This window comes from Amyelois transitella, chromosome 4, assembly GCF_032362555.1.
Source record: "Amyelois transitella isolate CPQ chromosome 4, ilAmyTran1.1, whole genome shotgun sequence".
Classification (NCBI taxonomy): Eukaryota; Metazoa; Arthropoda; class Insecta; order Lepidoptera; family Pyralidae; genus Amyelois; species Amyelois transitella.
Genome location: NC_083507.1, coordinates 8,373,795 through 8,399,332, shown reverse-complemented (window position 1 = coordinate 8,399,332; position 25,538 = coordinate 8,373,795). Strand labels below are relative to the sequence as shown.

The window sequence follows — 25,538 nt, the reverse complement described above, 5'->3', positions numbered from 1 at the left end:
AATACTTTTACTGTTTTATTATATGTATAGATAAGAAAAGTTCTATCACATGTTCTGCATGCTTCGAAATTTGATCGTTAAAATTCATTACTAATCAGCCTAACTTGGCGAAGCTATTTCGCGCAAGGAGCAGTGCCATTTATTCCAGAATTTTGCACAGGCAGAGCAGACCAATTCAGCTAAAAGCAACTTACGATTGATTTGCTCCAACTAAATGGTTCCGCGTCGATTGCCAACACCAAAGATATTTCAATATTCAATGTAAACACGGAATAGGCGTTCCTCGTAAACTTCTTGACTTATGGACTATTTATTTATGCAAACAATTTATTACTACTATATTTAATTTGATTAATGAGGTACTTTTACCTTTGTCCGTAGGTGGTGAAACAAGATGTCTCCATGCAAAAGGAGTCGCTGCATGTCGTTAAAAACGTTAACGACGTAATAATCGACTATTTCTCCTAAGAAACCACAGTTATCTACTGCGCAGGAGATTAACTTCGGAGTCATCATGCATTTTAAATTAATTTCAATTTTTTTAGTATGGAATTTTTTATTGATATCCGCGAAAATTGAATCATCTGAAGATGAGGAAGCCAGGGCGCGAATACTGCGAAATAGGGAGAACAACAGAAACCGTACTACTTTTAACGGAACTTTAACAGATCTCCCAGAAAGACGAAATCTAAGACATAGGAACAGTTCGAAATATCGCAATGACAGACACAGGTCATGGGAAAGGGAACATGAGACGAGAAGAGATAGGAGAAAACTGTCAGCTAGCCATTCTAGTGAAGATTATTATGTTGCTAACCGAACAGTTGACCCTTATGGTTTAAAAAATGATAAACGGAAAGCCGATAAACAGTGGAACAGGAGCAATGCCGAGAGAATTCCTTTGAGAAGGCCGGTGAATCCGGGTAAGACTCAGGAAAGAGCACATCCATTGCCGGTAAAAGAGAATACGACAAGATCCAGGCTCCGGATGATGAATAAATGGCACAATGGCGGTTACATCCCTTACCCGCAGCCAAGGGAGAAGAAACCGAACATTATCTTGATATTGACGGACGACCAAGACGTTGAGCTGGGGAGTTTGAATTTTATGCCGCGGACAATGAAGGCTATTAGAAGTGCCGGGGCAGAGTTTCGTCACGCGTACACTACGACGCCAATGTGTTGTCCATCAAGGTAATTCTAATTATTTCTAATTCAGTTATCATCAGCATACTTATAATGAACTCGTAGACGAGTCATATCTTTACATACTATAAGATATTTGTTTATTACTGGCGATCTTCAACGAATTATTACAAAACAGTCATTAGATCAAAATGGTAACCTGTTTATCTGTTTATTTTCAGTCGGCTTGACAAATTTGTCTGCGGTTTTCACTTGTTGATTTTTATCAATCTGTTTATAAAAAATATCAATATGTAGCTAATGCAGATTCGTTGCCAAATTATAAAGTCAACTAATAATTAATTCACCAACTTCGTGTGTTTTAATACATAAAACAGGAATGTGTACCGAATAAACCAATAAAAAAAAGAATAGCATCGCTCCATCTCTTTCCCATGGATGTCTTAAAAGGCGACTAAGGGAAAGGCTTATAAACTTGGAATTTTACTTTTAGGCGATGGGCCAGCAACCTGTCACTATTTGAATCTCAATTTCATCATTTAGCCATACAGCTGACCGTGGTCTTTCAGTCTTTTCGAGATTGTTGGCTTTGTCTTAACCACGATTATAGACGTGATTATATGTATTTATGTATGTACCGAATACTGATGAAATGTATGATTTCAGGAGCTCACTCCTAACCGGTGTGTATGTGCACAACCACAACGTGTACACCAACAACGACAACTGTTCTTCCCCTCAGTGGCAGGCCACACACGAAACCAACACCTTTGCCACCTACCTGTCTAATGCCGGCTATAGAACTGGTAAGTGTTTCCCACTTTTTCTTACCAAACCCCCAAATTTTTCCTGCAGCATATCACTTTTTTATATATTCCTGCGGTTGGTCGAACTAATTTTTTTCCACGACTCTTGCTTAAACGGTATTGTAGGGTGTGTGATATTCTGATGTAAGTTATATAAAGTGTTTCCCAATCCGATTCTTTTTTTAGGCAAGAGAATAGCAACATGTCACTATTTAAATCTCAATTCTATCATTAAGCCAAACAGCTGAACGTGGGTTATGAGTCTATTCAAGATGGTTGGTTTTGCCTAAGGGGTGTAGACGTGATTACATCTATATATATAAAACTCTTCCGTTACTGAGTGACTGACTGACAGACAACGCACAGTCGAAACTACTGGTCGTAGACAGCTGAAATTTGGAATGTAGGTTCCTTGGGATATGTAGGGGAGCACTAAGAAAGGATTTTTGGAAATTCAACCCCCAAGGGGGGGAAAAGGGGTAAAAACGTTTCTATGAAAAATCTTATTCCTTGGGTTTATAAACTTGAAACTTGGCATGAACACGTACATAGGCAAATAAATATGTTTGACATTATAAGTTTTTTCAAACTACCCTCCAATCGTGATTTAGGGGGTGCGATTGGGTGACTGATTTATTAACGCACAGCCGAAACCGCTCGGTATAGGAGTCTGAGATTTTGAACAGAGGTTCCTTTAGTAACATAAGTGAGCACTAAGAAGGGATTTTTGAAATGTCAACCCCCAAGGGGGGGAAACGGGATAAACTGAGCCGGGGCTGCGGGAAAGTTCTAACGAGATACCGTGGCCCCGGAACGCAAAGGGCAACTGAAGGAACGAGGTGGGTTTTAGTCAGTAAAAGTCTGACACTCCCTTCCGTTCCACCCAGAGCGGGAGAGGTAATTTGATGATTTCCCATCCTTAAAAAAAAAGACTTTGTATGACAACTTTCAGTCGTCTCTTTAACATACATAATAACATACATAATTATGTACATACATGCATAACATTAATAACATCACGCCTTTTAATCCCTATTTTGTGTTAACACTACCCATACAAACAGCTAAAAGGAAACAAGTGAAGAGACGAAATTTGTCCGCATCCATTTTCACCTAAATTCTTAACGTTAATGAGATTTACTTTTTATTATCAGGTCAACCTAATAGCCTCACATGTACGTATAACTTCGTAAGAATTTTCTTTCAACTCCTAACCGTTGAGGAGTTGTACCTTCCATCATCAGCTCATTCACATGGGATGATGACTATCTATATATATAAAACTCTTCCGTTACTGAGTGACTGACTGACAGACAACGCACAGTCGAAACTACTGGTCGTAGACAGCTGAAATTTGGAATGTAGGTTCCTTGGGATATGTAGGGGAGCACTAAGAAAGGATTTTTGGAAATTCAACCCCCAAGGGGGGGAAAAGGGGTAAAAACGTTTCTATGAAAAATCTTATTCCTTGGGTTTATAAACTTGAAACTTGGCATGAACACGTACATAGGCAAGTAAATATGTTTGACATTATAAGTTTTTTCAAACTACCCTCCAATCGTGATTTAGGGGGTGCGATTGGGTGACTGATTTATTAACGCACAGCCGAAACCGCTCGGTATAGGAGTCTGAGATTTTGAACAGAGGTTCCTTTAGTAACATAAGTGAGCACTAAGAAGGGATTTTTGAAATGTCAACCCCCAAGGGGGGGAAACGGGATAAACTGAGCCGGGGCTGCGGGAAAGTTCTAACGAGATACCGTGGCCCCGGAACGCAAAGGGCAACTGAAGGAACGAGGTGGGTTTTAGTCAGTAAAAGTCTGACACTCCCTTCCGTTCCACCCAGAGCGGGAGAGGTAATTTGATGATTTCCCATCCTTAAAAAAAAAGACTTTGTATGACAACTTTCAGTCGTCTCTTTAACATACATAATAACATACATAATTATGTACATACATGCATAACATTAATAACATCACGCCTTTTAATCCCTATTTTGTGTTAACACTACCCATACAAACAGCTAAAAGGAAACAAGTGAAGAGACGAAATTTGTCCGCATCCATTTTCACCTAAATTCTTAACGTTAATGAGATTTACTTTTTATTATCAGGTCAACCTAATAGCCTCACATGTACGTATAACTTCGTAAGAATTTTCTTTCAACTCCTAACCGTTGAGGAGTTGTACCTTCCATCATCAGCTCATTCACATGGGATGATGACTATCAGACTATATTTGTTTACACATGTAATCGATAAACTCCGAAACTACTGAATCGATTTCAAACATTCACCATTAGAAAGCTACATCATCCCTGAGTAACACAGGCTATATTTAATTCCAGTTGTAACAAGATTTCAGGCTGTGGAAGAAAAAGCCCTGTCGAGATCATTAAAAAACGCTATATATAACCGAATTACACGTGGGCGAAGCCGCGGGCGGAAAGCTAGTTCTTCATATTCTCTAGCTATTCAAAGAGATTTTTATCAATTTTAAACATTGCATTTTTTATTTCATTTTATCAGGCGTATTAACAATATTTTCCAAATAATATGATATTATTTCTATTTTTTTAAAAGTTATATTCATAATTTTGGAACTTTATCTAATGTTGTGTACCTACTAATTTTATTTCATGTTTTCAACTACGAATTTGAGCAAGTGGTGTTTACCTTCAATGGTTTGTAAGTACTATTTAGCAATTAAATTAACATAGACTGTATAACAATTATTAATGTAGCATACAATGGTAGATAGACCAAAGAAATAAATAACATAAAATATTATTATAAACAACCTTACCGTTTTATGATTCCCCATATTACCCATAAAACAGTTTATAAATGTTATTATTTCTGAAAGAGCTTTACAACGGCAAAGGCTGCATGTGCCCTACGCCAAACGAATATAATGTTGTAATATATTTTGATATGAAAATATATTCAGCATGATGAAATGGTAAAAGACGAAACAAAGAAAGCATATTGTCTAAAAAAATTGAGGATTTAAAGTGTGTGAAGTCCGATATCCAACGACATTTAATTAAATAATAGTTCTGTTAATGGTGAAAGGTCGGTCAGGATTTGAGCCTTTGTCGTACTCTTCATCTTAGAGCTTATTTGGCAAATTTTTCTATCATGGAAATTAAATTCCTCTCTCTACCCCTATATGAAACAAGCGAATAATGTATGTATAGAGTAAAAAGTTAAGTAACTAGTTATAATTGTACTAATGAAAAAATTAAACTGGATAATATGTTTCGTGCAAAAATGAGTTCATTACATTTTTGCATAAGGCATACGTATTATTTAGTCTGTCTCATAATATACGACCCGCGTAAAATATGGATCTCAATCTGTTGCAAATTGCTATGTAAATCATAATTCGTCGGCCGGTGAGCCTTTTAAACTAATTTGATCGTAAATTAAATCGACTTACCGCAGTCATGTCCAATATTTTGAAAACTAAACTACAAACTTTTAAGTTTCGAATATGTTTAGTAATTTTGTTTTCTTGGAAAAATCTGTTACGGTTTTTCGATACTACACTTTTCACATTCATGCATAAACTTTATATACTTTTTCACATACCTAAGTGTTCTGTTTTTTTTTATTTGCCTTCGGAACCCTTACAAGTATATAAAACTCTTGTGTAAGTGTGAGAGGTTTATTGAAAACTGGAATAAATAAACTGTAATTGCAATGCGGCTGGCGCCACGCGGCTTCAATAAAACTACAATAAACATTAATTTAGCACGCACTGATACGACATTATAAGTATCGTGTTTCCTTGTTTAAGTACAGTCAGGGGCAGATAAATTTGACCCCCAGTCTATAATATAAACCAGCACTAAAGCCGAGTCAGATTGATCAACCCGGTGCATATGAGAATTCCCTGACCCTTATCGGGAATCGTAGGTATATCTTAAAACCATACTCAAACTCATAAATGCTATATGTTAATTTTGTAACTCGAAAGAGTTTTTCAAGTTCCACAAGTTTTAAAAGTACGAGACGGATTGGGATTTATTTTTTATATATTTACTAGCTTTCCGCCCGCGGCTTCGCCCACGTGTAATTCGGTTATATATAGCGTTTTTTAATGATCTCGACAGGGCTTTTTCTTCCACAGGCTGAAATCTTGTTACAACTGGAATTAAATATAGCCTGTGTTACTCAGGGATGATGTAGCTTTCTAATGGTGAATGTTTGAAATCGATTCAGTAGTTTCGGAGTTTATCGATTACATGTGTAAACAAATATAGTCTGACTAGCTTTCCGCCCGCGGCTTCGCCCACGTGTAATTCGGTTATATATAGCGTTTTTTAATGATCTCGACAGGGCTTTTTCTTCCACAGGCTGAAATCTTGTTACAACTGGAATTAAATATAGCCTGTGTTACTCAGGGATGATGTAGCTTTCTAATGGTGAATGTTTGAAATCGATTCAGTAGTTTCGGAGTTTATCGATTACATGTGTAAACAAATATAGTCTGATAGTCATCATCCCATGTGAATGAGCTGATGATGGAAGGTACAACTCCTCAACGGTTAGGAGTTGAAAGAAAATTCTTACGAAGTTATACGTACATGTGAGGCTATTAGGTTGACCTGATAATAAAAAGTAAATCTCATTAACGTTAAGAATTTAGGTGAAAATGGATGCGGACAAATTTCGTCTCTTCACTTGTTTCCTTTTAGCTGTTTGTATGGGTAGTGTTAACACAAAATAGGGATTAAAAGGCGTGATGTTATTAATGTTATGCATGTATGTACATAATTATGTATGTTATTATGTATGTTAAAGAGACGACTGAAAGTTGTCATACAAAGTCTTTTTTTTTAAGGATGGGAAATCATCAAATTACCTCTCCCGCTCTGGGTGGAACGGAAGGGAGTGTCAGACTTTTACTGACTAAAACCCACCTCGTTCCTTCAGTTGCCCTTTGCGTTCCGGGGCCACGGTATCTCGTTAGAACTTTCCCGCAGCCCCGGCTCAGTTTATCCCGTTTCCCCCCCTTGGGGGTTGACATTTCAAAAATCCCTTCTTAGTGCTCACTTATGTTACTAAAGGAACCTCTGTTCAAAATCTCAGACTCCTATACCGAGCGGTTTCGGCTGTGCGTTAATAAATCAGTCACCCAATCGCACCCCCTAAATCACGATTGGAGGGTAGTTTGAAAAAACTTATAATGTCAAACATATTTATTTGCCTATGTACGTGTTCATGCCAAGTTTCAAGTTTATAAACCCAAGGAATAAGATTTTTCATAGAAACGTTTTTACCCCTTTTCCCCCCCTTGGGGGTTGAATTTCCAAAAATCCTTTCTTAGTGCTCCCCTACATATCCCAAGGAACCTACATTCCAAATTTCAGCTGTCTACGACCAGTAGTTTCGACTGTGCGTTGTCTGTCAGTCAGTCACTCAGTAACGGAAGAGTTTTATATATATAGATAACGAGTTTTCAAGGAAGAGGTTGATTGTAAAACGAATAAAATTCATTGTTAGCTTTCGCCGGCGGCTCCGCCCACATGAAAAGTACCCTATAGGTATCCTTATACTTATACTCCACACTATATGTATGCAAAATTTGATAGAGATCGTTTCAGTGGTTTTGGCGTGAAAGACGGACAAACATACACACATTCACATTCATGATAGAAAATATTATTATGTATAGCCGAACTTACAACGGAAAGGTTAAAAACTAAGATAATTTTGCTGAAATTTAACATTTCTTCTCAATCAAATAATCATGTATGCAACAGTTCAGGTAGCATTATTGATATTTTAGGACTAATAGTAGGTAGGAACTAAATAGTAGGTTTTTAGCTTAAGTTTGTAAGTAAGATAACCATTATACGTAACATAAGCCATAGTAATTCGATCAGCGGGCACCTGAGAATGCATACACTTAGCACGCATAAACCTGCATTATAAATGGAAGTACAGTCAACCGCACATCAAGTTATGACGAGATAAGAGACTCGAATTTGCAGTGAATTTGGGAGGGTTGATATACTCTTGACTGTACATTTAAATATAATACTGTGTAACTACTGTACGTAGGTACATACTTTTTGTAGGTAAATTTTAATTAACTTTGTTAAGTTTTTGAAGGATGCATCATAATTCATAAAATTGCAGAAATATTGAACAAATTTCAAATAAGCAACCTACTTAGTTATCTTTAAAGGCTGTAAAAATAGATCCAAGGTTTTGACACCTGTAAATTAAAATTTTAAGTATTTGATTGCAGTCGTTTTTCTTTTTATAATCGTTTTTAAATTGACAATTGCGTCCATGCCCATAACCATATATTATTTTGATTTAAATACTTCTTTGTTTGTTTTAAATATTTGAATTGTACAGTAATTTACACAGTTGCAAGAAATAGTACATATTTTGTATATAATAAAAAAAAATCACTTGCAATGGCGGACTTATCCCGTGAAGGGATATATTCCTATCAACCGGCAAGCAATACAGGAACTTTCATATTACGAAAACGAACATTTTGCCAGGTCTCCACTTTCATGCTTTACTGTACTTTTAATAAATACTTAAGCAGGGAGGTACCACAGTGAAGACGTAATACCTGAGACTTGAGAGCGTTGAACGCTTATCCGAGACTCCCGGCTCAATGATGCAATATAGTGAGGAATGTAGATACCTACTGACTCACTGCACCTTTTGAACGGTTTTTTAAATAACTGTATTAGGTTATATGTTATTGAATAATGCTGTCTTGGAAACGTTTTTTATAACTATAAGTAGGTACTTGATTTGTGACAAAAATAATTATCTAAATGAAATATTTCATATACGCCCAAGTTAAAGTACCTAACCTAACCCAATCTACAATATCTTCATGCACGTTTATCGCCTACATAAGTATAATTTTAGAAATATATCTTACTATTTTTCATGATAGATAGATAGATATTTTTTAATTGTAGTTACAAAACACACACGTTATAATAGAAAATACAAGTTGTAGAGAAGGTTATTTGCCTCACACATCCTTAAAATTGGTCCTCGACTAAAGCAATCCTAGCTAATTTATTTTCTCCAAAAATTATTATTTAGTAATTATTATTTGTTTTTAATTTGCGGAATCAATTACTTATAAAGATTTTTAAGCAAATAAGTACACCTATATTTTTAAAGCAAATATAGGTACTTAATGAACCAAGTTTATTTTTTAACGGAATAAGGAGCCTAAATCTGCGATGGCGGCAAATCTTTTGAAAAACATATTTGCAACATTTTATCTTGAATCTGTTTAACAAAAGTATTCTGGTAAATAAATCAAAAATTACTGAACTACTCACAGTTGCGCAATTTTGACCATTTTATGGCCTGTTTTATTATTTTACTGGACTCATGTAGCTATAAATTAGTTTAGAATTTCATCAATAAAACATAAAACATTTGCTGTCAGCGTTGATATATTTATAATGTTTGTAAACGAGTGGCTTTTATTTTACGATCATTTTAAGATTATAAATAAATCGTGTTAGATTTTTTCAATATCTATTTTAATTAAGAAATGTATTAGTTATTTTGATTCTAATGATTGACAAAAAGGTATGAAAAGTGACGTGGAAATCTACATAAATTCTTTCAGGATACCATCATCTCGTCTCTATAGACGTGCCTTGCGGGGTAGACAGAGCTTACAGTCTTGAAAATACTGATAGGCCACGTTCAGCTGTTTAGCTTAATGATAGAATTGAGATTCAAATAGTGGCAGGTTGCAAGCCCATCGCCTAAAAGAATAATCTCAAGTTTATAAGCCTTAAGAACGAGATGGAGTGGTCCTTTTCTTTTTTTATTGGTACCTGAATCCACACGACACTTTTTGGATAACACTTTCTGAATAATAACTAAAGTTAACAAAGTATATTGGAAATATGACATATATTTTATAATACATTTAGTTCTTTATGCTATATTTTATATGTTAAAAATGAATGCCGAATCAAGCATTCCTACTTTCGCAAATTGACCTTACAAACTAGAGTTCAAACCAATATCACAGCCATCCATAAATCAATACTCATGACATGACTTATCATCCTAGAAGTTTACTCGACAATTTCATATAAGTTCTTGAATATTAGGTCGCGTGGGCACACGTGGGTTGCCGGACGGGAGCGATTTGTCCTATCACTTCTCTGCGAATAAATCTAGATAGAAGTGTCCTTGTCGACGTTTGGGGAGAAGCCGAATGACGACACGTCCGGTTCGGTGACAAAGAACGACAGAGATTTGTTATGGTATCATAAGACTTGGCTGTTTATTTACCCACCTGTTTTCTTTATTGCTAGTTTAATATTTTTAAATTTGGAAGACATGCTTTCAGTCTTTTGTCTATGGCAGTGCTATTAATGATTCTGTGACGTTCACGTACAATAATATATTTTCAAATTTAGAAATACTTTTTAAAGGGCCGTGGGTAAAAACGTAGTGGTTATATTCTCTTTGGCCGTGGCATAGAAAACGTTTATTGTAAACTCTTACTCTACACATAAGATTTTCTGTTACAATATATCCTACTACTATTATAAAGGCGAAAGTTTGTATGGATGTTTGTTACTCTTTCACGCAAAAACTACTGAACCGATTACCATGAAATTTGGTATGTAGGTAGCTGAAGACCCAGAATAACACATAGGCTACTTTTTATCCCAGAGTTCCCGCGGGATTGATAGGGTTTCCATGCGGACGAAGTCGCGGGCGGCCTCTAGTCCTACTACTATTATAAAGGCGAAAGTTTGTATGGATGTTTGTTACTCTTTCACGCAAAAACTACTGAACCGATTACCATGAAATTTGGTATGTAGGTAGCTGAAGACCCAGAATAACACATAGGCTACTTTTTATCCCAGAGTTCCCGCGGGATTGATAGGGTTTCCATGCGGACGAAGTCGCGGGCGGCCTCTAGTAATAATATATATTAAAAAAATATTGTATTAGATACATGTTTTAAGAGTGTAAAGGCAAAATAAGATAAGCAAATAAGTTTAACAAGCTGCCTTAAATTTGCACACAGCTTTCCCTTTCTCAGAGAGCGAAGGGCACGCCTACATACTAGAAGACGGCCATATTGCTTCTTCCGGAGATCATATGAAAGTAGAGATGTGGGCGTCCAATTGGCTACTTGGCGGCACTCTTACGTTAATTTTCTTTATAAGTCGTAATAACATTACATTGTCCTGTTTTAGCAGTGAAACTACTTGAAACGGGCTATTGCTAGCCCGTTTAATCCTTACAACAAAATTTTACATCCAGTTTATAATTTTTGTTGCGTGATCGGTTGACTATAAATAAATTCTATTGCAATTCGTATGAAACTTTGCGGTATTGGCGGCTCCCTCAGCCGTCTACTGTTAGTGAATTAGGTAAGAATATTTTATATGACAAAATTTTTACGATAATTGTATCCATAAATATCAAGAAACAAATCCTACAACTTTAACCACACAATCATAATGTAATATATTGCAATTTAAGAAATTATTTAAATAAGCCCATTAAACATTAGTTTTTGACATACCTAAGTACCTGTAACACTACGTTAGAAACCTTTCTGCTTATATCTTTTTATTATACGATAATAATAGTATTTATTATATTACATTAATATTAAAATCAATTTTATTACGTTAGGTAGGTTAGTTTTACCTGAAAGAAAAGCTCCAAATGTATCAAACAAGTGTAGCGAGTGATTTCTTTCTCGTTGGTGTGACAGTGATGGAATGTTACACCTAAGAACATCATCAATCAAGAACAATGTCCTTGCTGCCCATTGAGTTTCGTCCGACCTCATAAGTGCTTACTCATAAACAGCCAGCACTCTTATAGAACGGGGATAATAAGCAACTTATAAATAGCTATTAATTTGGAACGGGTGTGAGTAGCAGAAATACTTATTCTAACAGCTGCAGAAGGTTCTTTTTTATTTGCTTTACCAATAAAGTAGGTACATGACATTTCTGTTATTTAGTTGCAGAGTGTTTAACAGACGATATACAACCAAAACTACTGGGCCCAGGAAGCTGAAATTTAGCATAATAGTTTATTAAGAACTGTTAAGGAATAAGTACGTCTTTATCCCTTGCCGGGTAGACAGTACCAACAGTCTTGAAAACACCAATATTCAATGTTCAGGCGTTTGGCTTAATAAAAGAATTAAGATTCAAATAGTGACAGGTTACTAGCTCCATTGGAAAGAGATGGAGTGGGCCTATTCCTTTTTTTATTGGTGCCTAACTTAGGGAATTTTCGGAAATTCCCACGAAAATGAGTATAATTATTTATTTTAAATCAAGCTGTGCTGCAAATAATGATGTCATGCAACTGTCGTATTTGAGTTTTCAGGTTGCAAACACCCGGTCAAATATAGTTTTACTAATTTATGGGCAATTCAGTATAAAAATAGAATATAATATAAACGTAGACAAAAAATACTGTTTCTATCATTCCTTGCAAAACAGTTGCTTTTAAACTGCATATGCAATAAACCAAAGGTGCACGCAGTTCAAGGTTTCTTTATCTTTACGGCTATTGTTCTATTATGAATGAATCTTACTGTATGTATACGTCTTGAGATTGCCAGGAACAACTTTAAGTGCAGATAAAGTTACTGGAGACACAAAACAAAGAGTACTTAGTTCAGAACATCAGTTCACATATATTATAATATTATGTAGTTTGTAAAGTTATAATAAAATGTATTTTTACATTTTTAATCGGTGAATCCGGATCTGTGAAGCCTAAAATTCTCAAAATCCAAATAAATTCCTTCTATAAACATATGTTTTATATTTTTTTTTGTGTGACAATATTTCTATAGCTATATGGCTTGTTTTTATTACACGCAGTAAGTGTCTCTTGTAAAACGTATTTCTGCACTTTCTTAATTTTGTACTTAAAGTGAATTACATACAGGGGGAGTGCCGTAACTTGTAAACTTAAAGTCGAGTTCGTTTTATGATGTCCTAAATTTTGTCGCAGAATCCACTACGAGAGTTAAGCTCAAAGTAAGTAGGTACTTGAGGATTGAGATGAGATGCGAACGAGACTTAATTTATTCGTACTTGTAACTTTGCCATATTTTCACTGGCTCAATTATTTTGAGAATGTCGCATTTTGTCGTTAATAACGGTTGATGAGCGCTTAATTTGTAAATATTGGGAGCTGCAAAGTGTGAATACATTAAGTATTATAAATTTATTGTCATATCATTATTACACAGAAAAATACAAAACGTCGTAATCACAGGAAAACGGTTTGTTTCATACATTAATAATCATGTAACGTAAAAGTTTAAGAACATTAAGAAAAACGCAAATACTTAAATACAAGAGATGTCTTCCAGTAAACCAAGGAATAATGGAACTAATGAAGAAAAAAAATTGTGAACAAAAGTTACAACTTTACTTAATCTAACTTTTACGTTTCTAGGGAGTCAGTACTAAGTTGATCTTGATTTTCTTGTTGGTAGTGAAAATATTTATGTAGAAGTCTATTTGCGTGTAACATTGAATCTGGTTTACAACCCATAACGTACATAGTTTATAGACTCTGCGTCATATCTATCGTCTATCGACATAGTATTCATAGCTTCCTGGTTCAGTGTGAGCTGGACAGCACACCAAAATAACAGAAGCACAGGTTAAATAAGTCTGTGTAAATTTTAACCTACTCGCACATTGTGGTCTCTGCGGCACAGTGGTAAAGATTCCGTGTTAGATCCGCGGTCATAAACGGTTGGATGTAAATTTACTTGTTGTATTTACGCATATTAAAATAATGTAACATATCTTAACCAAAGTCTTAATTGTTATCTTTCAATAATATCGGATTTTCTACCGATTTTGTTCAATTTATTTTTATTTTCCTTATTGGTCATGATATATATTATTACGTTATTATATGTTTGTATGTTGTCGCGATTCAGGACTGCCAATGGAATGGTTCCAGTTATGGACAGTATAAATAGCTCTGCTCGCGTGGGCAGGGACGCCGATCTGTCTAGGCTAGGCGTCAGGTAGATATTTTCATTGGTATTTAGAGAAGTCAGACAGGATTTTCCCACCAGACAATTTATAATAGCTTCCTCCCATTGGAAAAGTTCAATAAGGGAAATTTTAAAAACCGAAATTATTTTATACTATGTCCACCCACCGAGTCTTGGGACTGCCTCACCCGAAACCAATTTAATTTAAATTTGAAATAATATTAATTTGAAAGCCACAATCAATATGAAATGACTTAGTGATGGATGACAGATGTGATTCAGATGTTCTTTATCAATCGCCAAGCTATCAGCTTCCTCTTAATAGACTTGCAATCAGCGCGAGAAGAGGAGCGACTGTCAAACAATTTCATACCAGACCAGCAAAACAAACTTGGTCTTAAATCATTTATAAACCTACATAAATTAAATTGGACGCCTTCATCAGGCAGAATGAAGACACACGAATTCAAATTCCCGATAAAAAAGATTTTATGCAGAGATGATATTTTTAACATACATTGGTATGTCACAATCACGTCTATATTCCTTGCGGGGTAGACAGAGCTAACAGTCTTGAAGACATGTTCACCTGTTTGACTTCATTGAAATTATATTAGTGACAGGTTGCTAGCCTAACGCCTCCAAGAAGAATTTTAAGCTAGAAAAAAAGTATTATTATTTAATTATGTACACGAGCCAATGCTTTTCTACACATTTTTCTGTCGTAGGCCTACTGAAAGGTATTCCTAAATAGTGTCCCTGTTTCCGTTAGTCTAAGTTCTAGTTGTATTTTTTTTCCTTGATGTACATAAATATATAAGAAATTCCACTAAAAAATATGACCCAAAATGTCTCTATATTATCTGTTGGCTGCCAGTCTCCAACCTGTCCAGGCTAGCTTGCTACTTTATCCGCTGACCCGGTTGCGGTCTCCTTGCCAGGTGTTCGTATTCGTATCATTGTTATAACTTATGTAAGGCTATTGCTGATGAGTATTCTTACACTTTATTTATACCTACGTACAATTCTGTTCATGTGATATCCTAGATCCTGGTAAAGTGCGTTGTTTGTCCGCTGTTAACGCTATTCTTATAAGGACTTATAGGGAATTGATTAACGACACACATTATGGCTCGCGTCAGGCATTATGTATGTAGTATGAGAGTACAGGAGATGATCTTATATACGATCATATACGAAGGTAGAGCTAAATTTATATTTGTAAAAGCTATTTTCTCGTCACGACCGCTCGCATTCGATGAGAAAGCTGTGGAAACAGGCGTTAATTGCTTATGCTTATCATAAGCAAGTACAGTATTTATTATTTCCACGTGTTAGTGTATGAAGCTGTTAATTAACTTCGACGGTGGTAATGATGCTTAAGAAAATGTGTGGTAAACGTGATTATAACTTCTGATAAGTAGGTACACTGGTATTTATCAGTTCGTTTGTATTAGGCATAAGCACTCTGTAGAGTTTAATGATCTGTTAAATATACATAACTTTCCAAGAAACATGCTTTACACGAACATTTAAAATATAGTTAAAAGTAATTTAAAAAAAAAACAAAACTTTGCGAAAATATTTCCTCTACAACACTAGTACGAAAAATGTGATGTTTAGATTTATACCTGTATCTTGTACCAAGATGTTCTCTATGTGGGTTTAAACCGCATGAATATGTTTTTTACGAGTGGTGACAGCTCTTAGCATAGGTATTATTTGAAATTTCGTTTCGCAACAAACGCGTGGGGACTGGAAGACTGGCCCTTTTAAAGGTCGTGGGCGAAGCACAGGTCAAACGAATGTAGGTAATAAGGTCTGTCATGATTGTGATGGACGTAAGTTCAGTGGCAGAGTGGTTAGGGTATCCGGCTCCTAAGCAGGAGTTATTTATCTACCAATCTGGTAGATAAATAACTCCTGCTTCTTAGTTAAAAAAGTAATTGTTAAGGTGGAGAGGGAAGAGTAATTGAGAAATTCTTTGTCGGCGCTCGATTTGTAGGTACTTAGCTTTATAGAATCTTGGCAGTGGCCTTTAGAAATAAATAAAATAAAATAAATAAATAATTTTACCAAAAATACTTGGGGAGTTGGAAAGCATCGTAGGTTAAACATTTGATCGCTCCATAATAGTAATTGTAGATATTAATTTATTAATTCTCAACGGATTATTAATATATTTCCTTCGTTTTGTATGAGTTTTACTCATTATTTCATATTGAAGGTAAATACTGTTCCTATCTTGAGTTTCCTCTTAGATATATACGAACGTAAATCACTAAGTTACGAAGTTTCACATTATCAGATAAGCAACCTACTTACCTTCTTAGCCTGCGACTATGCAGACTCTGATAACTGAGTTTTTAGTTTGTGTTAATATCATCATCTCAGTGTTGGTCCCATTGAGGAGTTTGAAAATGTTTGAGCATAATCCTGAAACATGACAGGTTCTTACACGAAGGGACCTCTGGCCTACGAAAACCTGCAAATGTTACTTGGCTTGGTTCATAGTTACCCATCCAGCGTGTTTTCTCTTAGTTACCATTAAACTTCTTGCAAATATATATCCTGTAAACACTGAATACAGTCACTACTAATATTCTATGCCAATACTTGTTTGTCTGTAATGTCGTGTTGAAGGAACTTACTTTTAATAAATAACTAATCTGAAAGCCTCGGGCTGAAGTCAGTAATTACATTAAACAGAACGATTAAAAATTAGAAGCAATTTGTTTTTAATAAGAAAACAAGCGTCACAAATCAAGGAAGCCCTAAATTAGCCCGTATCAAGTTTAATTGAATCTAATTCTACTTTTTCATAATTGCGGCCGCCAGATGAAGTATTTATCTTTTTTTGTGACGCTCCAATTGTGTTGAAAATGTGGCCCTGTGGACGTCCTGCTTATGTGCCGGATAGGGCCTAATTTACGACCGTCTGTGACAATAGAGAGAGTCTCACTACAGACGCGCATGGCAATTTACTTTCGTTATGATTTTTTTTAATTATTAAAAAAAACAAAAACAATCATATACATAGGTCGAACGGTTTAGGTACCTATTCAGTAAAACATGATGCGATGCATGATGCAAAACTCAAATTTCACTGCGGCCATAAACAATGATCTAACGGTGATAGAAAATAACGAAATAATGTGAGAAAACATGCACTCGCATTTAGACAACTGAATTTACTACTTATGTTCTGACATGGGATAAACTTTTTTGCAAAGATTGCGGAGAACCTAAGGGAATCGCATCGTGTTAACCTGACTGGTGAACTCCGTTAAAAAGAGATGAATCAATATAAATAAAATTACAAAATAATATGTGTTGTTTACACTATATTCTTGTTAAAATAATGCGGAAAAGGTTGCCTCGTATTATGATCGTACTAAGTTGCTTAAATCATTGTCTTATGACTTGATATTACTTTTTTATTGCATATTCGAAAAACAATATCGTATCCGTATAGATATAGAATTGGTTTTATGTAAATATTATGTAGGAATTTTCTACAAACGTTTCGAGATAGTAATTTCATTCATGAGTGAGTGTTGCTCTGGTCCGCCCACATTCGGCCAGCTGAGAGAAGACAGGCTCATTGAAAAGATTTGTTTTTCGCTTCATTCATTGTATCGATTGAATACAAAGATCGATGTCAATGATTGATAAACGAACATGAATGAAATCATATTCTTTTTAAACCTGCGATTCTTCTTTTAGGTGATGGGCTGCCAGCCTGTCACTATTTGAATCTCAATTAGGTAAATACACCAACAAACCACACATCTGCACCGTGGCTTTTTGTTTTTTCAAGACTGTTGGCTCTGTCTGTCCCGTAAGCGATAAATACATGTTTAGATTTATGTTTAAATGAGTGAGATAATGTGAAAAGTAAGAATTTATGTTTGTCCAGTGTTTTTGGTTTGCAAATATATTATAATATTTAAATTTAAATATATTATAATTTTATTAAATATATTATATATTATAAAATTTGCTTGCAAATATATAAGGTATGTCTATGACATTTTTACACAAATCATGCACCAATAAAAGATATGTACTGACGTGAATCGTTCGAGAATTGCTCGTTAATCTTTAGTTGTAAATAATGCAGCATATCGTATGTTGCATTGCATTACTATCAGATCGACTTAGAGCCTGTAACTTACATCGTCCATTCATTACATGCGCATGAATGAGCCAGTCTGGTCCGCCCACGCAGTTGTAAACTTTTTGCTTTCAAGCTTCAACGCCATTTATGCTTAGTTCTGTTTGTTATTATGTGAAAATGTTTTGTTGTTTTTGTTTCTTATGTCATGCCAAACTAATTAAATCGCCATTGTGTTGCCATTGTTTTCGAACGCCTAACAAAAAAGTGGAAGCTTTTGCGGTTTCGATTGTGTATTGAAACATATAGCCAGTAACCGATTATTCCACGTTTCACCTAAAAAAAAAGGAAAACAGTGGTTTTGAGCAGGATAGCAAGTTAAGAACTGAATTGGAGTAAAAATGTTGCTAAGTTTTTTACCAAACAAATTATTGCATGAACAATGCACGCAGATCACTAGCGCAAGGCGGGGGCCTGCCCCTTCTGTGACCTACACCGTATCAGTCATTACCCATACAATGAATAACCCTTTATTCAACGCTGGTATATTATAAAGGTTAAATTTCTCATTAAACCTGCCCCTTGCACAGCCCGCGGTGGTCAAACAGGGCCCATTCATTACCCAGCCGCCACCGTCACGATCTCTACCACTGACGGGTTATGTCCAAAGGCAATCTCCTTTCGATATGTCATGACATATCTTGCCTCTTGCTGGAGTGAAAGGTGCACGATTTTTGGTTATAAACTATATTTGGTTTGAGACTTTTGGCGCATAATTCCTAAGGTCTCAATTTTCAATCATTCTTGTATTATAAATGTGAATATTTGTTTACGTTCTTTAATCTTTTTTGAAGGATTTCGAACTTTATTTTCATAAATATCATTAACGCTACATACAATTTACACGTAAGCAAACGGAGGCTCGCTACTTATCAAGTAATGTACCAAAAGTCAACAATCATTATAATAATTATCCAATTATATTTCGAAATTCGCCCACTGCAGCCACTTGTCCGCGTCTCTTATGTTCCGCTTTTTGTACCCATCTCTGTAGAGAAGTGACCATTGTGTTCCTAATTGAGCTGTCTATGGTACATCCTTGACTCGGTCATGACTTCTAACTGCCCACCCACGTTTGTACCACTTTGATTTAGAGATTATACTATACAGTCTAGTTAACAGTAAGTTTAATACTAAACCAAAAACAATATTAACGTTAAAAGCTAAATTTCATTTAGGTATTCATTTACTAGGAGTACGATTGTGTCACGGAAGAAATATAATTAATTAATTAAAAAACATGTATCAGCTTTTAACAAAGAGTTTGTATGTCACAATATACTGTCTTTGTGGTAATGTTGTATTGAGATTTATGAGATTTTACTCGCATTAATTCTAATACACGACGGTCTCAAAGCTATCTATAAATATTTAAAGATTTATGCATAGGCGTGTTGCGGCGCAATGCTCCTACGCAGGTCACGCAATCGCGCGTAACTTATGAAAGGTGGTGCTGTCCAAGTGTAAAAGTTTTGCGGATAACACACTACCTTTTTATAAATAAACATTGTTACATGCTTCTAAACGTCCGAGATAAAATAAAGATACACTACGTGCACATTTAATACCTGCATTATTTATACACATAGCGTGTCACGCTATGTCTATATCCATTGCGGGGTAGATAGAGCGAACATTCTTGAAAAGACTGATAGGCCACGTTCAGCTGTTTGTCTTAATGCTAGAATTAAATTATTTATAAATTCAAATTAAAATCGCGTAATCCTTCGTCATGCACTGGAGACCACGCCTCCAGTAGCGTAACGGACGTTCGGACAAATCGGACGGCACTTCCGCTGTCGAGGCTTGCGTGGGTGGGACCTGAGATCATAAAGGTTGACCGAGGAGCCCGTGGCGCCTCGCTGCCTGGTATCGGCGTCTTTCAAACTGACACCGAGCAGTCAATGAAGAATACTGATTTACACGCGTAGGCTTTACTAATGTTAGAATGAGAAAAGATTTGTGTTGTTTGTACTTGTTTTCACCGATTGATGGTATTTGGCACAGAGACAGACAAAATAGGCTTTTTTTATCAGTGGGGAGCAGCATTTTAATTTTACATACATATATTTTCAATTTGAAAAGACTGGAGGGTTAAGTTTAGTTGTATAGATAAATTTTAATCGTATGAGTACATACTTACTTCTAAGTCATTTATTAGACAAGGCAACCCTGGAACAATGGCGTAATTGACTACCTAGCAGCTTACCAAACATGGTGGCGAAATGATTAATTACTTGATCAATATCAAACGAATTAACTACTCACAGCTGCAGGTAATTTACGAGTTAGGCGCTTGGCTTTTGACTTGAACTTAGATGATCAGAACTTCTTATCAGAAAGTTATAAATTATTTGATTCTCTAAGCTCATGTGCTATGGTTATTTCGAGGAAATAATTCACTGGGTCAAGTTTCTCTGCAGGCGACTGTAGATAATAAACACAAGTGTATCGTCTAACTGGTTATTTATTTTAAAAATATAACTAGCATACTTGTCTGCTAGCGACGAAAAATAATAGTAGAGCAGTTGTATGCGGGCATAGCTTCTAATATCTAACCTAATTGCTAAGCAAAATAACGCAGATGAAAACACTAACCTGAACAGCATCAAGGAACAATGACAACTCAAGTGAGCGTAGCTTGTAGCCCCCGGCCGTGTCCCGAATTCTGGAACTATGTCACGAGATACGGCGGTTCATTACGACACGAGTGTCTCACTGGATATTAAAAAAAAATAAAAAAATAAATAGATATAGCGCCCGGCTCGTAAGTTGACCCGAAATTCTTCACTAGGGACGCTGAAAGCGCACGAGATTTAATATATGAAAAATTACAACTGCGTATCCCGGACGTGTCAAATTCTAGGGCCAATTTATTAATGCAACCACTGATGAACAAGTCAACTTACAATTTGTTTGGTTTGTCAATATAAATACAAAATTATGACATGATGTAAGCATAGTGACCTAGCTAGCTAGCCTAGATACCTGTGGCGCGTCCCATTCCTCCAAAATATAGACTCAGGAACCAACTTCATAGACGTTATAGTTCCTGAATCAGGACTTAGGACGCGCTGTTATTAATGTACGTAGCGCGTGAAGGATACCTTAAGCTGAAGCTCTAAAATCAAGGAGTGGAGTTCGCTTATATATATTGCATACATATACATACAATTTTACATAGGTATAGGTAATAGAAATAGGTTTTGATAATCCTGTTAATGTAAAGTGTAATATATTATTTTGTACTAATAAAAATCGTGGTCTAAAAATAAAAGTTTTGTTAAGATAAAACAAGGCGATTCTAAAAATGGTAACGGTGGCGTGCACGCTATCTTAAAGACTTTCTATTATTTTCCTTTGCCGTGAATAGCTCGAATCCAGATAAGGCCCATTTCGGTTCGACGTGACTTTAGCTGCTAAATGTATTTTCTTTCACTTCTTTATATAATACAATTCAGGATTGCTTTGGAAAATAGGTTAAGCTATGTATTTTCCTCTCTGTACACAAAATCCTGTCTAAGTTATGCAAAAATGACACTTTTTTGGTTTGTTGTAGAGGCTACTCCATATTTTTTGTTTTGATATGTAGATCAAGGTTAGGTACACTTAAAATCTCCAACATTTTTACCATATGCGAACCCGACGTAATTTTGACAAATCTTTAAACATATTAAACATCCTGTTTAGACATTGAAGAAAAACGTAATGATTCAGATACCTGCGGAAATTAAAAGAAAATTATTAGGTAGTTATTCACTTTTTTGAAATAGCAAAATATTGGGAAAATTAATGTAAGTTTCAGATTTATTAAAAACTTATTGTATTAACATTTCGCCCAGGTAATTAGGTTGTTTGCTATTTTCGAAACGAACAAGGTTTTTGTTGCATATAGTTTGTCTTATCCTAGTAGGTATAGTACGGAGTAACGAAATGCAGCAAATAATCGACGACACTCGCTGTCAGCATGTCGTAGGGAGATTAAGGTCTACAAAATGAAATTCCAGCCCAAGGCGTGGTTGACGTGACAGGCGCACTTTACCGCCGTGACCCGCGCCCGACACTAATGAAACGTGATAAATAGACCAACAGTCGCGTGATATATACTAGTGAAGCCACTGACGTAGACAAATACGCTTATCAGTTGTTCTGAGTTTGACAGCCGGATACACGATGATGATTAATATGAATCGATATTGGTTGCTAAAGATTCAGCGTGCCGGTGGCGAAGATGCCCGAATAAGAAAGCGTTATGCGCAGGTAGGCAGAGTTTCTAATCCTACCGCGGCCACTGAGTATTCTCTCAGTTGCGTCCCTACATTCGGTACCTTGACTGCTGTTCTTACAGCGACGAAACGAATGAGTGTCTACGCGCCACAAGCTGATCGTATATAGGTACTCCAAAAAGGCGAGGTTCTGGAGTCATCTCGGGGAAGCATTTGGCGAACCCCAGGCCACGAAGCATAGAAGGCAAAGGGAACACTCAATGATGGGAGGTAGTTAGCAAAGAGCGTCTGCACACCTTTCGTATCGTGTAGAAGCATAATACATTGCTGTGAAAACTATGAAAGAAGGTTACATATAAGTAGAAACTAATATGTATGAGGTTAGTATAAAGGCAGTTTAGCTTCATTAAAAAAAGGATAATTATACTGGGTGGGCTATTTCTCCATTGACAGGAATAGTCCATGGATTCTCTCAAGCATTGAGTTCAGTCACCCTTTTAGATGCCTCATTGCACATGTATTAGACTTTGGCTGTACTTCGAGACGGCCCATGCCAGTTCACTTGACAGGCAGTCATGATAAGATATTGGCTGGAAACGAGAAACAGTCGTGAGCTGGATTTGAAATTCGAATTCAATTAAAATGTATGTCGGGAAGTTTACGACGACGTTGATGATGAGATAGACTCATTTGAAATTATAGGAGTAAATCTGAAAACAATTTTTTATTGGAGTTTTTACATGATAACGATGAATAATAGGTAGTACATCAGACATATATAAATTCGGACAGCAAATGGTCGTATTAATGCATTATTTATCTGTTTATCTTACATTGTGACTGGCTTTACTATGGGAAGATTAATCTATAACTACCATATAAATGAGGGCGCTTATAAATCTTGTTTAATTTTAAGACATTTAAATAAATAATTTTTCGCAAGAATACTTCCCTGAATAAAGGGAAGCTGTAAAACGAATTTGTATTTCCCATGGCTGTCTTCAGTGTACGTCTGTGCCAGGCGTCTTGTTGTCTGCTGGCGCCGTAATGATGTGGTTTAGATAAAAGCTTAAAGCGACAAGTATTTTTATCTCTAACAAACAGAGTTATATATATAGTAGTATTTCCGACTAGCTTTTGATCGCGGCTTCGCTAACAGGATGCAAGTATAATAATACTCGTAGGTACCTATTCCAAGTTGTTACTTGTATTACCAAGCTTTATTGTAATCTAACTATAGTAGTCGATATTGCATAATGCTTGAACAAAATTTAAATGGCATTCCTGCCTTCGGTGTCGATCTAATAACATACATATAATCACGTCAATATCCCTTGCGGGGTAGACAGAGCCAACAGTCTTGTAAAGACAATCAGTCTTTACAAGAATGTTGGCTCGTTCGCTATTTGGCTTTAAGATAGAATTGAGATTCAAATAGAGACAGGTTGCTCACCGATCGCCTTACAGAAGAATCACAAGTTTATAAGCCTACCCCTTAGTTGCCTTTTACGACATCGATGGGAAAGAGATTGAGTGGTCCTTTTCTTTATCTAATAACTCTCCCCACCATTTATTTACGATGTACGTATGTATAATACTTACAGTATTTACCCTTCTACAGATTTATTCTTATGTTAGGTAGGCAGCGTAGATATATATAAATTTATTTATTAAATTAGCAAAGTAATTAAACCTCATGGTTTTCTCGTTGCTGTGGGATTCGTTCCGTTTTAAGAAAATGCCGTAATTTGACCTTGGATAATAAACTATGTCTATTCATACAAAATTTTCCCAAAATCGATTCGGCTAACAGACATACTAGGCATTGATAATATTAATAAAATTACTTGCGCTCGTTCATGACTTGCGCCCTGACGATACGTACTCTAAGCAAAGTAATCAGCGTCTGGTGCCACTTCATCGGAGCCGGCTGCTGACAGACCCACGCCCCGCGTGAAAATTAAAAATCCCAGCGCATTTACATAACGACACCAAAATTAAAATTTGAGCACTATTTGCCTTGTGGACAATGTTTTCTTGGCTATGTGCGTTTTTTCTAGGCGCCTTTTCTTTTTCTTAGATTCAGGTTTTAGTTCCTATTATATTGAAAGGTGAATGAGTGCAATCTTTGCCCCGACATTGAGACTGGCTTCATCTTCTTATTTTTACTTTATCATTGTCTTTTTCATTCATGTTTTTCTTTAGGCTCCTTTCTACTCATAGCACGCGTACGGGACAAACGCCAGGGGTATGATGGTGGTTTAACATACTTAGAATATATCATTGATCTTGGAGTAATTTTTATTTGGCCGACCTTGTATTAGAATATAAAATAGCACTAGACATACTCGTAGTTAATCAATCGGTCAGCACCCTGCATTACTGGAAGCACCTACTACTCGTATAAATTGTATGTTAGTGCATCAGTTTCACGTTGATGGTTTTTATTTTGATAGCTTCAAAAATGTATGAGAGTATACACGTAAAATAAAATATATGACTGTCAGAATTTCGTGATATTTCTTTCTTATAGCTCCCGTTATCTTTTCAAGAAATAAAAACATACCTTAGTTTTGGCAGTGCTGAACCCTGAATAAACAAACTCAATCATTCGGTAACGAAAAAGTTTTATAAAAATTATTGATTATATGTGCATAAACAAACAAATAGAACCAGACATTCAATTGGAATGTTCGACCGACCTCATCTAATCAATCGGTCTACATTAGTGATTAACTTTGACATGGGTTCCAATAGTTTGGTCAGCTTTGATTTACCTTTATTCAATACCATCCCAAACTGATCCTTGGAATGATTTGCGGCGAAACTTTATTCATTTCACCTTGTATGGTTTAGTAGTTTATGTATCAGAAAATTTAATGTTCCTTTCCAAACCTTTTACAATTGTTTATGTTTATATTATTAAATAAGCATAGTGGTTTAGTCTTTATAATATCAGACTTATAAAAGCGTACCCGTTTCAAGGTGCAAAGGGTCGAATCCTAACAGACATATGTATGTAGGTATATATAAGTATACCATTGACCATTTTTGAGTTACGTGCTAAAACAATCTTGAAGAAACGTACTGTAAGTACGTTCATTCAGTTAAATGGATGTATTATACTTACCTATAATCACTATCTAATGTAATC

General features: G+C 35.8%; 1 protein-coding gene across 1 annotated transcript in view; it reads left to right on the top strand.

The window, feature by feature from the left end:
- Positions 1-25,538, top strand: part of LOC106136978 (extracellular sulfatase SULF-1 homolog) — a 66,684-nt gene that overhangs the window by 28,122 nt on the left and 13,024 nt on the right. The window contains exons 2-3 of the mRNA XM_013337697.2: positions 382-1,194; positions 1,813-1,952. Coding sequence (XP_013193151.2) covers positions 515-1,194; positions 1,813-1,952 — 820 coding nt within the window. The 5' untranslated portion in view covers positions 382-514. The remainder of the gene's footprint in view (positions 1-381; positions 1,195-1,812; positions 1,953-25,538) is intronic.